Source organism: Cucurbita pepo, chromosome 18, assembly GCF_057944985.1.
Source record: "Cucurbita pepo subsp. pepo isolate OVF chromosome 18, ASM5794498v1, whole genome shotgun sequence".
Classification (NCBI taxonomy): domain Eukaryota; kingdom Viridiplantae; phylum Streptophyta; class Magnoliopsida; order Cucurbitales; family Cucurbitaceae; genus Cucurbita; species Cucurbita pepo.
This window is the reverse complement of record NC_141815.1, coordinates 6,854,758-6,869,759: the sequence shown is the minus strand read 5'-3', so window position 1 is coordinate 6,869,759 and position 15,002 is coordinate 6,854,758. Positions and strand designations below refer to the sequence as shown.

Sequence of the window (15,002 nt, the reverse complement as noted above, 5' to 3'; positions counted from 1 at the left end):
CGCCTTAGTTCTAGCTCTAGGTAGAGAAGTTCCCTCTACGGGAAAAACACACCATCAACCACCTGAAGCTAAACATATTGTATCATGTAAACATATGAGCAAACAAACACAATGAGGAGACAACATCCATCAATAACTGGAAGCACATATCACAATAGTTCATCCTACTTTATAATAGAATGGAAGTGATAAAACAACATTCATCACAGATCTCATTATAAGGTCATTTTAGTAATTTCTTACATCTTACATAGCAGGCTCCTTCGTATTTCCCAACTCATATTCTAGCCATCCATATTCTTTTTCTAGCAGACACGTGTCACACTCCAACGAGTCACGGTCGAATCCTCTAGATATAGGTAGGCAAAGTGGGTTAAGGTTCGTTTCTCTGGTCAAGTCACTTTGCAAGTCATGTACACCTACCAGCCTTGACACGTGTCTGTACCTCAGCCCATTGCATAGAACCAAACATCGATCGACGCATGGCCCACCTGATTGTCGGACGCGCCACACCCGTCGTCGATTGACACATGTCTCGCTCTCTCGTTTGCACAAGTATTTTTCAAGATTCTTATAAGTTTTTATTCGGAGTTTCATAACTTTAATCTATCTTTACAAAGATACTTTTCTATTAATTTTAGGACAAGAACAAAAGGAAATAATCACTTCCAAAGATATTAAAACATTCCAATGATGATCTCCGTAACGCCGTCTTTCAATTCGAACCAACTCCGATTTTATTCGTGATGTGCAAAATCTCTCAAATATCAACTTACTATAATTTCATTACTTAAATATAGGAAAAGCTCTTGAATTTGGAGGAAAAATGAAATCAAGAACTCATAACGCTTACCTTCGGTTCTTCCTCAATTCTTGATGGTTTGAACAAATCAAAAGCTTAGATTTTAGTTGAAAGGCTTGCCCAATGAGTTTGTGTAGCAACCCAAGCTCACCACTGTCCGCTTTTGACCCATTACGTATCGTTATCAGCTTTACGGTTTTAAAACGCATCTGCTAGGGAGAGATTTCCACACCGTTACAAAGAATTCTTCGTTCCTCTCAACAACATCTCTCCTAAGGATATTGGATATTGGATAGGAAGAACAAATATGGTTCTCTACCGTAAATATTCATCAAATATATGTTCTATACCAAAAAAAAAAAAAAAAAAAAAATCAATCGAAAAGCACAAGTGCTTAAGGTTCCTATGTTCAAAGGATTTATCCCTCTTGTTCTTTATGTTTAATTTGTTTTGGTATATTTCGATCGTGGGTCATATCCAACATTTGGTATCAGAGCTGGGATATCAAAACAAATGTCTAGCACCACACATAAATTCGTCGGAGGAGATATGACGCCGATAAAGAGCAGGAAGGAGGGAAGTATAACACTCCAGTACCCATTACTCACGAAGAGTAACTATGCAGCAGGGTTGATAAAGATGCATGTTAACTTACAGGCACAAGGTGCGTGGGATGTCATTGAGCATGGTGACTTTGAGGAGTGTAAGGACAGGATAACTCTTTCCACCATTTATCAAGCAGTCCCAGAGGGATGTCTTGCTCTTGTTGGCATAGAAAGACTCGACAAAGGCAACGTGGGAGACGCTGTAGATAATGCATGTGGGTGTGGAACATGTTAAGTATATTTCGATCGTGAACTATATCCAACAACGTATATAGAAACCATTCTTCCATTTTCTAATAAAGCCAACTATGCACCAAAGCTGGTGTCCCAACCTCACTTGAGGAGGAAATTCTAAATGAAAACTAGGCGATTAACCCGACACTAATCAGCTTGATTTTAGCGTTGGGTAGAGTGCCAATGCAAGGTAGTATCGTAGAGAACAAAAAACACCCTCTTAAAAATAAGATACGAGAAGTGTTGGATATGACTCATTACTGAAATATATCGAAACAAATAAATTAAGCAGAATGAATAACTTGAGAGGAGAGAGCTTTTGAATAGAAGAACCTTAGACACTTCTTTTCATGCTGAGTACAAGTTCCTGCAGGATCATTGGGAAAGATCAAACCAATTTGAACCGCTCACATCACAGTAGTAGTAGTTTAAAGGCCGTACGTTGTGGAGCGGCCATAACATAAGGCTATTACTTTCACATCTCCCTCCATCTTTAGATATCTAGAGAGAGATAGAGATCCACTACGTGATCAACCCACTGTGCTTTTCATGTGCTCTACAGGCCGCACTCCATCTTTCTTCCTAGTGAGTCCATTTTTCTTTTGATTTGGAAGACGGGAATTGCGTTCGAAAGACATGGTTTTCAGTATGTCTCCAGGTAGGACCCCACTAGTCCGACTAGCTAGTGAGCAGTTCTTTCAAGCGAGAAGCGGGCATCTCCCACATTGCACAAGTATCCTAAAATTGCTTAAGCTAATAACTTCTTTTGTTAAGTCAAGCTTATTAACTCACAAAAAGCACCACCGACTAAACTTAGAAAAAAAAAAAAAGATCCCGTCGGTCCAGAAGTACACTTGAAGTGGAAAGTATGCTGTCAAAGGAGAAATATAAGCTAGGAAGGGACCCGTAAACTATAGCACGAGAAGGAAAATGGCTAAAATACGTGAAGAAGTAAAGGGTCTTTCACCCTCTTTCTAATGACTCGAGAAGCTAATCTGATAAATGCACTGAAATAGAAGAATCAATTCTATAGTAATCCAATTGAATGACTTCTAGTTAAATTGACAACTTTCTAACAGTTATTACAGAAAACGAATGAATAAAGATTTTCGTGCAGAGAATCGATCAGGGGATGTCTTCACGTTCTCGAAGAACAAACAACTATAACCAAATTCTTCCTTAAAATTTTGAGTACACAAGTTTTGAATTGGTTTTAAAATATATTAAAGAACAAGAGAAGAGAATAGTGGGTGTTATCCAAAATTTTGGGTTCTCATTACTCAAAGACTGTGTCGGTGCTCAGACGAAGTACACACCCAATAAGCCCACTCACCCATTGCCTCCCTATCTCAAATTCATCACAAGTTCCCAAAACCAAAGCACTTACATCTCGGAATAAAATTGTCAGCCACATTATTCGATTGATCTTAAACTTGCAATTCACCTAGTTTTCTATGATTTTCGATTGGTTGGAGCGATTTTCCGATGACACGATCGAGCACTTCTCGGGATTCTCATTCCCACCTCCTTGATTGTACAACGTACTAAGTTGGTGGAAATAAGGGCAAGTTCTTGAATCGAGAGCTCTCTTCTTATTGACATCTTTCGTTTTTCTAAAGTACTTGTTTATATTCTCCCATTTCTCTTTGCACCTCTTTGCACTTCTCTTGTAACCCATTTGAAGCATTCCTTGTGAAATTCTCTCCCACAACGGCGCTTTACCGCTCTGATCCCGATCACCGACACCGTTGCCGTAGAGGCTACACCTCACATTCACTAGAGCCAAAACTTCATCTCTTGGCCATCTTTTTCCCGAGTCATCTCTAGGTTTAGGGCTTGTGGGGGAAGATGGTGGTGGGTTTGAATGGTTGATCAAGGAATTAGGGTCTTGAGGAGCAAGGATTTGTGTTGATAAACAAGGGTTTTTAGGGTTTTTTGGATCAATTTGTGGGTGTTCTTTGTTGGGACTTGAATGGGTTTGGATTAAGGATGATGATGAAGGAGAATTTGGGAGATTATTATGATTATAGTTCAATGTTTTGAGTAAATTTTGTAGCTCTTTTTGGGAATTTGAGGATGAAAAAGTGGATGAATTGGTGATTTGGTTCAAAATTTGAATGATTGTGGCTTGTCTATCACTTGCAATGGCTTGTTCATATGCCATCACTTCAAGCTCCTTGTGTAGCCTCTCCATTTGTTGCTTCTTCCAACATTCCTCTTTAGCTATCTTCTCTTCTTCCCTTTTCAACATATCATCTAAAAGCTTTGAGTGAATTTCCTCTTGTTGGATCATCATGTTCTTCACAATTTCCTCACAATAACCCTTCAATAATTCGAATTTCGTCTTCGTCTTCCTCTTCCTCTTCTTACTTGCTATTGTTTCGTCGTTTTTCGATCCTTCTTGGACTTCTGGTACCACGATGTCGGCCTTACCGTCGTCGGGTTTCCCATTTTCGGTATGAATTAAGGGGAGGTGATCTCGATCTCGATCTCGATCTTGATTAGGGTGATGTGGGTGATAATTAATGTGGTTGAAATATCTTGTCTCTTCTTCAAATTTCTCTTTGCATTTCTCCGCAGTTCTTCTAAAACCCACCTCGCCCAACTTCCTGCACTCACCGACATATATGCCTGCATTTAGTACAGTTTTTTTAAGAATGATGCTCTGATACCATGTTAAGAATGATTTGTTTCTCGTTCTTACACACAATGTCATATTTCCCAAGCAAAAAGACAAACGAATCGAGTAGAATTGAAGTGAATTAGGCCACCAAATAGAACGAAAAATATGATTAGAAAACAAAAAACATGAAGAAGAAGAAGAATTTGATGACCTTGAAACATGTTCCCAAGTGGATTCATGGAAGCAATTATCAATGTTGGATCTAATTGTGAGGAGAGCAAGAAGCTCGTCGTTGCTCCATTGACGATGATGATGATGAAGATGATCGTCCATCAGAATGGATCTACCGACGTCCAAATCCATAGCCACTTGCAAATTCCCGGTCGTCGTTGTTCTCGTCTCGTCGTCCTTCTGATGGAAAAGATCATGATGAAGATAAATTTGATGGGTAGTTGTAGAATTGTAAGAATCAAAAGGGTGGAAGTTGAAATTGGGAGAATGAAGAGCAAAATTAAGTGGAAGAGGAAGAGAGTTAGGATTTGGCGGCGGCGGTGGCGGTGGCGGCGACGGTGGTGGTGGTGGTGGTGTTCTTGGTGTTAAGAATTGATGAAGCTGCTCAGACACTGATCCTTCAAACATTGTGTGTGGAGTGTATTTGCTCTTCTTCTTCTTCTTCTTCTCTCTTAAAATGCTTGAAAAAACACAACAAGAAACACACACACAACAACCCTATACTATGAATATGTTCTTGTTCTTGTTTTTGTTCTTCTCTCTCTAGATCTCAATCTTCTTTATGAAACAATTTGTCTGGTTGTGGAAGACAAAAGGAGATACCCCACACACCCTTTTCTAAGAAACTGAAACTCACCCTCCAAACACACACACACATACACATATCAAAGAGACTTGGTATTCAATGCATGCAACAACTACTTTACCCATGTTTTGTGTTTAATTATCTTAAATGACCCGAAAAATTCGATGCGCTACTCACTTCCAACACCAACTGAGTCAACCCAGTTTGCATTCGTGTTATTTACGACCGTGTAACGTATGCTCAAGCCTCTGGTCCTGTTTGAAGAGAAGGTTTTAGAAAACCGGACAGAGAGTTTGAAAATAATAATATGTAACTTTCTGGGTATAGAGAGAATTTGACAAAATAAATTGACCCAAAGAACAGAAGCAACCCAACAAAAAAAAAATTACTGTTGGATTGAGTCGGGTTCATTTTTTAACGAGAGTTCTTTAGGTTAAAATGGGTTACGTCTAAAAAATGTCTTAATCAAACCCGAGTCGACCTACGAACACTCCTAGATTACACATTCAACTGTCTAGCTAGTAAACGCTATCGATAAGAGGTCCAAATCTCCACACGTCACTTCCATATTGAACTTAAAAAAAATAAATTAGTTAGATATTAAGTAATCGTATTCATAACTCGTTAAAGTAGATGTGTTCAACCGAACGTTAAAATCTTCGAACTTCAATGATATAATTTAAATTTTCTTAAAAAAAAAAAATAAAGAAAATTACAAAATATATATATGATGAAAATCTGGTAAAAAATATCTTTTTGAACAGCTAATATATAGCTACAATATATGATCTTGACCCTACAAATTTTGATCACTCAATCACAACCACACATCTTATTAAAATTAAAATAAAAATAGCCCACATTTAATACATATTTCTTTAAATTCTACCCTTTTATGATAGTCCATTTATTAGAAATTAAATGTATTTATGTTATATTTAATAATAACATTTTATACTATTTTATAAGCTATGAACACCTTTATAAATTAAATATTTATTTATTGTTTTTATATAATTTCTTTTTATAAAATGATTAATATGGAATTTATGTAATTAAATTTGCTATTATATATTTAAGCTTATACATATTTTTAATTTAAAATTAAAATATTTTTTTTATATTGGTATTATTTTTATTCTAAAAATAATATTATTTACTAATAATTTTCTATGTTGAAGATTTTTTTTTTATTCTAATAAGTGAAAATTTCAAAATTATTAATTTAGTTATTCATCTAAATTGTTATAAACATATATCGATAGTTGATATATGTACCGACCCAGACCCACCGCTAGTAGATATTGTCTTTTTTAGCTTTCTCTTTCGAGTTTCCCCTCAAAGCTTTAAAACACGTCTGCTAGGAAAAGTTGTCCGCACCCTTATAAATGGTGTTTTGTTCTTCTTCCCAACCATATATATATATATATATATATATATATATATATATATATATATATATATATATATATATATATATATATATATATATATATATATATAAATTACATATGTAGTTTAATTTTAATTTTTTTATTTATTTTTAATTTAGTCCTTATTATTAAAAAAAAAAGTGATAATTTTCATTTTATTTATAAATTTTGAAAATAAATTTATAAATGAGATAAAAAATAAAAAGTAAAATTGTCATTTTTTAAAAAAGTAGTACTAAAATTGACAATTCATCCGGAATATTATATTTATTTATTTATTTATTTATTGGATAGCGGTGAAAGAGACGCGATGTGAGGTGCGAGTGGTGGTGAAGGTGATGTAAAATTTATTTTATTAAATAAAAAAAAGAGTATTGAGGGGGGGGGTGTGGGGCCCACGTAGAATCCTATGCAAATGAGAAGGGCAGAACGGGAAGAGATGATGGTGTAATTAACGGCAACTGGATGACACAGACACGTGAACACATGCAGAGATTGGGGCCAATTATTTATGTCTCTAAAGCTATCTTCACATGTTTCCCTTCCTATTTTACCTTTTCTACGCCCTCCAATCACTTTTTTTTTTTTAAATTCAAAAAATTCCATTGAATTCCATTTTTTTTAAATATTTAACGTTTGCAATCGATATTAATAATGTGTTATTACGGGTAGCTATTTAATATTTTAATTTTATAAAATTTTAATTATTATTAATATAATATATATTGTAGCTCAGTAAAAATAATAGTAGGACATTTTCATCCGAAAATAGAGAGTTGGGTTATGAATTCTATTTTAATTGTTCGATTTTAAAAATTTTGAATTTTTTTTTTCACATGTTGGGAGATGATGGATGGATTTGACCTATTGGAAAAAGAAAATAAAAAGGGAATAATTTCTTTTTTTATTATTTTTTTGTATTTTAATGTTTTCTTTTTTTTTTTTTGCTAATCCCGATGAAAATTTTCAACATCTAAAGTAACGATGGTGTTAAACTAACGAATAAAGTTTATCCCGAACACTAAGAATAAATGATTTAGCACTACACGAAAGGCTCGACTCGCGTCTAGAAACCTATGCCTAACTTGTTCGCTGGCTCGCGAGCTAACCCGTATACTCCAAAAGTCTCCCCTCCAAGTTGTGACTCACGGTCAACTAAGTCTAACTGTTCCCCTCTGTGCACGACTCTTAGCCCTATTTTCGACTTTCCCTCAACTCAGATTGGATTTTTTACACCATCATACCATTTTGAAATGTTTCGTAGTTGTTTTGACATAATTCGGCCACTTTTTTTAGCCAATTAATTCAGATCAAATGGGAGAGTTAGGCGCTTTAATTCTTTATATATGTTTTTAATTATAATGTCATGGAACGACATACATATATTGATCTATGTATCATGTTCACATTGTGCTCTATGAGATATTTGATGGGTCATGCATGATTACTATGAATGATATGTCATGCACACGTGTATATGTCTCATAAGAACGTTATGACATGAAACATATAGACGTATGATGTGCATTATAACCATGTACCACGATTTAAAATGTGGAACCTTGTGCATGTTGTATGTCACGAGCATGGGATACTTCTTCAATATGTTTCTGTAGGAATGAGTACACCATATGCGTGCGTGTATGAATCGTATGTAGAAATGTGCTACAACGATTCATACAAGGAATAATCACGAAAAGTAGGTCCCATCATGAACAATTTTACGTGTGAGTGGATTTTTTTGCCTCAACGGTGCGGTCACTTATTGAGTACTTTAAAATATTCAAACCATGTTTAACCGTTTTTAGATAAATGCACGGTCTCACGTACAAATGACGGTGTCAGCTGAGGAAGATTTTCACAGTCTTTGTGTTATGATCTATGAAAGATAATAAATGATGATGTTAAATGATAACCATGATTTTTTTTATGTATATGATAAAACGCTATGTATGATTGATGACATGTTAAGAATTGTATTATGCCACCTAAAGGACAACTCCCTACCAGAAGACGAGGTAGGGGTAAGAGGATTTCGTCTCGTGAAGGATCAGTTAGTCATATAGACCTAGTGGCGTTGCCACCAGCGGTGACTCAACTAGGGTTGAACCCGACTACAATATCTTGACACGGGAGACATTCTATATAATGATGCAGGCTATGACAACCATCCAACAAACACAAAGCACCCAACAACTCGATGATGACACGAGAGGCAATATATGTAACTGATTTCAAAAGATACGACCCCACAACTTAAGGATCTCTAAGGACCCAACAGTGGCAAAATTATAGTTATCATCAATGGAGCTGATCTTCCGTCTGATGAAGGTATCGCGTGGATCATTCATACAATCCATATAGAAATTACGAGATCAATGTAGTTTGATCCAGAGTTAGTCCGCACTGAGGTCAAGAAAGTAGAAAGATTCATGATGGGCTTGGACGACGGAGTCATCTCCTATCAGACTTGAAACAGATGCCTTCAGATTAGGTGCCGACTTCAAGGAATCAAAGAAAGACAAAGAAACGAGACAGAGACAAAGACAAAGACAAAGACGAGAGAAAAGAGCAAGATCATTAAATGGAATGAACAACTAGCAATGAGTTGTAAAAACATGATAGAGACGTGTCATAAAAGATTAGTCGTTACCCCGGACACACGTTTGTCCAAAAATATACAAAAAAAAAGGGGAGAGGGTACCCTTCCATTTCAACTTTTATGGCCCCTCACCATAACATAATGCCATTAAATCAAACAAAATACAACCATTCTATTGCCTTTGCTTTCTTAATTCTTTTAAAAAAAAATTAAATATATTTTTCAAATTTTTTAAAAAATTGTCGTAATTAATCTAGTAACTTAAGTGATGTGACACACTATCCGATATACATGTCATGTCAACGTCGAATTGATGAGACTATATAGCTTTCTACAAAATTGAGACCTCGATATTTTTGTCACTATCTACATTTTAAACGTTGATGTGGAGAAGGAAACAAAACATTTCTTATAAGGGTGTGGAAACCTCTCCCTAGCAAATGCATTTTAAAATCGTGAGGCTGATAGTGATATGTAACGGACTAAAGCGGACAATATCTGTTAGCGGTGGACTTGGGTTATTACACTTTTTATTCTCGGACTAAATAACTTAGTACTCAAACACGTTCTTTATCTCCACAAACTAAACAAGTTCAAGTTTTACAAATCCACTCATCGACTCAAACATCCCTCTAAAGTACCGAGATTAATTTATAATTTAACCATTAAGTTTTTTAATAGATTCAGTATTATCGTAAAATATATAGTTGAGAATGAATAAAGCTAGTGGTACCTACTACTATAATAATATAATTTAAATAATCTAGTTAGCGTGCCACGTCAGCATTAAAATATATGAAATTCAAGTCGAATGAGAATAAAATCATTAGTTCAATGTTGTTTAAAGTTATTGTAAATCGAAATCGATGGGTCGTTAGTGTTGTTTACTTCACTCGGATATAATGTGACTACTAAAAATACCCCATCATATTTTTAACTAATTAAAATACATTATTAAATATGCTCATATATATGACTCAATAATTCAACCCCAACCATAAAAGTTGGGTTGAGTTAGTTTTTTTTTTAAAAAAAACAAAAAAAAGAATTAAGATCAGTTGGCACCTAGTTTAAAAATTATTATGAAAATTAAAAATATTTAATATTGGTAACCTACGTGGCTTGTGATAGATGAATATTTGATAATGTAATATATATTGTGAGCGGTAAATTAAAGAACAACCCAGCTCGGTAAATTCTATTAGACCAACCTAACCCACCAAAAATTATGGGTTGATCTAAAAAATTTCTCGGTTGTCTGTTGCTTGCGCGTCCTAGTGACTCCTGAGCATGCTCGTGTGCCTGGTTGGCCCCATGTGCATGCACCCTACATGACCTTGAGTGCGTGCACGCCAAGCCCCATGTCGCACCAACGCACGCCGCCCGCCCCCGTGGGCCACCCGCTCGCGCCTTGTTGGCCCCATGCATGGTAAATGTGTATACCCTTAGATTTTTTTTTTTTTTTTTTTTTTTTTTTTGAGACCAAAGCGAATTGAAGTTTTATGTCATTATTTTATTATTTTATTATTTTATTATTTTTATTAGTTTAGCACTCCGTTCCGCGTTAAACCCTACGCTACGCACGAAGCTTCCTTCCATAAACCCTTTGAAGCTTTTGAAGCCCCCTCTTTTGATTCAACTCTCATTCAAACCCTAATTTCTGTTCCTTTGATCATCCCTTCTTCCTCCTCCAATGGAAGATTCCTCCAACTCAGGTGATGATCGGAAGAATACCCGTTTCTACCACCCTTACCAAGACCTACACGTTCCGATCACAAAGCTCTACGAGCTTCCCACCGCCCCCGAGCATCTTTTCTTCGAAGAGGCCGCCAGGCCCCACCGTTCTTGGGGCGAAAATCTCCAGTACTATACTGGAATTGGCTACCTCTCTGGCGCCCTTCTCGGCGGCGCCAGAGGCTCTATTCAGGGTCTCAGAGCGGCAGAGCCTGGCGACTCTGTCAAGCTTCGTCTCAATCGAGTTCTCAATTCTGGGGGCCAGCTCGGTCGGAGGGCTGGGAACTCTCTTGGGATTCTTGGCTTGATTTTTGCTGGTTTGGAAAGTGGGGTTATTCATTTGAGAGGTACTGATGATGTTTTGAACAGTATTGTCGCCGGATTGGGGACTGGTGCACTTTACAAGGCGGCTTCCGGGCCGAGGTCAGCCGCTATCGCCGGTGCCATTGGAGGGATTGCTGCTGCAGCTGCAGTTGCGGGAAAGCAGGCAGTTAAGAGATATGTGCCGATATAGGCATTAGCATTGCAAATTACACAAATCTGTTCTAACTAGAGGGGAGGGGGTTTGCACGGTAAAGCATTTTTGTTTCTTCATAATGTTGTTGCACAGTTTAGTTTATTCATGGGTTTGGTGAATAACATACTCTATTGGATCGCAAATGCTCGCTCTTGTTATTTGTAATTGTTATACAATTTGTTGACTTGCCACTTATTGATGCCCTGGATCAATGGGAAACTTCTACTTTGTGTTTGATCGATTGATTTCTTCCTATTTGTAATTGATTCTGAAGCCTTTATACTTAACTTGCATGAGTTCTACTTGGTTTACATTTCATTATAAATGTCTTGAGAATAAGGGGGAAGATGTTGTAAGGGCTTTGCTTAGATGATTTATGTGTTCTATGCTAAAAGTGCAGAGGTTTCCTAGCCATGAATTTGTGTGCTAATTTTCCATAAGAACAGGTTTATCAGAACCCACTTTCCTTTCATTAGCAGGCTTCAGCTTATGATGAGATTGGGTATGGGATGAAAGAAATGTTTCATGTTAATGCTGTAGTTTCATAAGGTTCTTCATGGCTATCCTGTTTGACTGTCTTATAGCAAGTATCTATCAAAGAGAACTATAATCAACAGAATTTACTTCCATCTTGATAAAATTACTTTTATCGTTGCTTTTTTACTTTCATTCTCGATAATCCCGAGTTCCCCGATCAACTTGGGTACCACTATCATATTTGTCTCACCTACAGGATACCTGGGTTTATTATATACTGTTATTTGACTCTTACTCTTGGTAGTCCTTTGGTCTGCCAGTCATTTCACATAGATGATTGAACCATCGACTTTTGAAATTATAATTGAGGTCATTTTCTCTAAACCATTTTCGGACTGGCAAATCGAAACTGAAACTTTATTCTTGCTAGTCAAATAAAATATTTCTAAGTATGACATGAAATAAACATAAATGGGTCACATTCACTTGAAAATTGCCTGAAAATGAACACAATGCTCGTTGTTGGAAAAAGAGATCAGTTTCATCATCATCGTATGCTCATTCTAATTCAATTCGATTCATACCCTTGTTATTGAATGCTCATTCTAATTCAATTCGATTCATACCCTTGCATATTCAATAACGTTTCCTCATATTTAAACATTAATTTCTGGGAATGAACGTAGAAAGTTAGCTCGGTATCATAAATCAGCTAATTAGAAGAATTTGTATACCTCGATCAGAATGAGTTGAAACTGAAACTGCAGATCTGCTCATTAGAAAGATTTGTGTACTTTCACCAGAGTGCACATAGCACCAGTTTGACACACTGCAGACAGAAGAACGGGCAAGTTTATTGAAGATTTCTTTAAAATGCAAACTCTAAGCATAATTGGATAATAGCAAATGTTAAAATTGTTCAAGAAAATAACCACCAGAAATAGGAAACAATACTCTACATGTTCAATGCAAGTACATTGAGCCATGTGCATAAGACTTTCCATCTGTGCAAATGTTGAACTCCAGGGAACAGGACTAACAACCATGCTAAGAAATAAAGACCTTTTCCCAAAAGAATTTGAAGACAACTCATACAGTTTAAACGGTACGGAGTTGCAAAGAAACTTAGCTTTAAGCTAAAATGAAAAATCATAAGGCTTTATATAGCCTCAAAATGAAATCGTGTTAAAACTTTATGACTATAATCAGTCATTTTGTAAAGGTAACAACCTGAAAATATATTCAAAATACACCATAAATCCAAAAATAAGAGATTACAATCAGCCACCCAAGAATTTATAAACATCTAATAACAAATCAAGTCTCATTTAAATTGGTTTGAAACTCATTTAAATTGGTTTGAAACTCTTGTAGTATATATGAAGCTCATGTGATCTTGGTTTCACTTGAGTTCATTAATTGTAACTTGAGTTTAACTTTAACGTTACTCGACTCTAACTTCAGTTTAACTTTGGTTTGTCATGAATGAAGTCGGAGTGCATTTAATGCAACTTAATTTTATTGAAATCTTAGACACGTGATAAAGTCGTCTTCAGTCATATCATTCTCCAGTTTTTCAAGAGGTTTCGTACTCAAATCTGTTTGTCAAACTTTCCTACAAAAACAAGTTAAGAAAAATACCAAAAAGAACCTCACAACACTCTCTCACATCTCTCACATGCATACCAACCCTCAAAGAAATTTAGATCACCCGTGTTTGCACTCTTTTTTGTTTTTTCACAAATTAAGCTTTCATTCTCCTCTCAAAATTTCAAAATTTTAAATAGAGAAGCCAAGATTGTTTGCAATCCAATGGATAATAGCATTCTTTGAATACAAACAAGCAAACTAGGCTTAAGAAATAAATCAAAACTCAAACAAGATGCTTAAGCATGTGATCAAGAGTGGCATTAAATGTAGCCAACGTTCATTTACGATGAACTCAAATCAAAGTTAAGTTTCATTTACGAAACAATGACTTCAAACTACTTCAAGTGAGGCTTCATTTATGCAAGAAAAGTTACAAATACATGGTTGGCTGATTAGAAACGTCTATTCTCAGTGTCTTTTCCATGTATTTTTAGTTTGAAGTCTTTTTATTCACTTTTAGATTACATTTTATTATGGCTGGTTATGGTCATAAAATTTGAACTTTGAGGCTGTATAAAACCTTATAATTTGTCTTTACAAAGAAGACTTGAAAAATATAGTAAAAAGAGCATTTGTCCTTTCCCTTAGCCTAGAACTAAGTTTCTTTGGAATGTAGTTTAGGTTGCATGCTTAGAAGCATTCAAACATGACTCGGTTAATATTTCTTGTGAATTTATTCGAATCTCAAACAAGTTTCCTTGCCTTGAGATATTTGATTAACAAGGTAACTTAGTTCTTACTTTCCTTGAGTTGATTTTTTTTTTCTAATTTGTTTGATTCAAGAGTACTTGCTTCAACAAAAGCTCGTGTTAGCCTAATTATGGTCACCTTATCATTTGGTATCAAAGCATCTTTGTAATCTTTGATTTCAACTTGATTTGAGAGTTTTTAGCATTTTCGATCTAAGGGTTTGTATAACCGTAAGGGTTCTTAGATCCAATTGGCTAGAGTTTTCATAAGAATCTTTTTCCTTGTCGATTCCCCAGACAAACCTCATTGAGTCTCAAAAACATTTAAAACAACCAACAAGTGCATCCTATAAATTAAATTGAATTTTCAATATTGTACAGGTAAATATCATTTTGAAACGCACGACTAGGAACACTCCTGAAAAAGCCCCTCGTAGAGGACCTCATTTCAAAGAAGTGAGCCACACTGGTTTATTTAAAATTTTATAAAGATATTGAAAAACATATCTCAATCGCTCGTTTCTCCAAACGCTCTCTTACAAAAGCTCTAGTTTATAAAACTTTTAATTATTTTATTGTTCAGTCATGCTTTACTTTTTCACGTCTAAATAATTGATTGATGCTTCATACCTAAGAAGGAAAGGACTAGGAATCTTAGGGATTTTAATCCTATTAATCTATACCAGCGTGTATATAATCATTTCCAAGGTGTTGTCTAACAGGCTGAGAAAGGTTCTTCCTAAGACAATTCAAATTCCCAAGGTGGTTTCAGCTAGCAAGCAAATCTTAGACTACCCTTATTGCCAATGAGGCCTTTGA

At 35.6% G+C, this 15,002-nt stretch overlaps 1 protein-coding gene and 1 pseudogene across 1 annotated transcript; one reads left to right on the top strand and one right to left on the bottom strand.

Annotated features, from left to right (window-relative positions):
• Nucleotides 1-2,894: 2,894 nt before the first annotated feature.
• LOC111795676 (trihelix transcription factor GTL2) lies at nt 2,895-5,137 on the bottom strand. The gene is made up of 2 exons (XM_023678225.2): nt 4,476-5,137; nt 2,895-4,250 (listed from the first exon to the last, which is right to left on the bottom strand). Exons 1-2 carry the CDS (start codon nt 4,901-4,903, stop codon nt 3,086-3,088), a joined length of 1,593 nt encoding a protein of 530 aa, XP_023533993.2. The 5' UTR covers nt 4,904-5,137; the 3' UTR covers nt 2,895-3,085.
• Nucleotides 5,138-10,704: 5,567 nt separating this feature from the next.
• LOC111796256 (mitochondrial import inner membrane translocase subunit TIM23-2 pseudogene) lies at nt 10,705-11,622 on the top strand (annotated as a pseudogene).
• Nucleotides 11,623-15,002: the final 3,380 nt, after the last annotated feature.

What these genes read in the sequence shown, in the direction of transcription:
- LOC111795676 (XM_023678225.2), bottom strand. Translation starts at nt 4,903, where the DNA reads ATGTTTGAAGGATCAGTGTCTGAGCAGCTTCATCAATTCTTAACACCA. An exon ending in ACTTGGGAACATGTTTCAAG is followed by an intron (nt 4,251 to 4,475) that starts GTCATCAAATTC and finishes CGGTGAGTGCAG; the next exon opens with GAAGTTGGGCGAGGTGGGTT.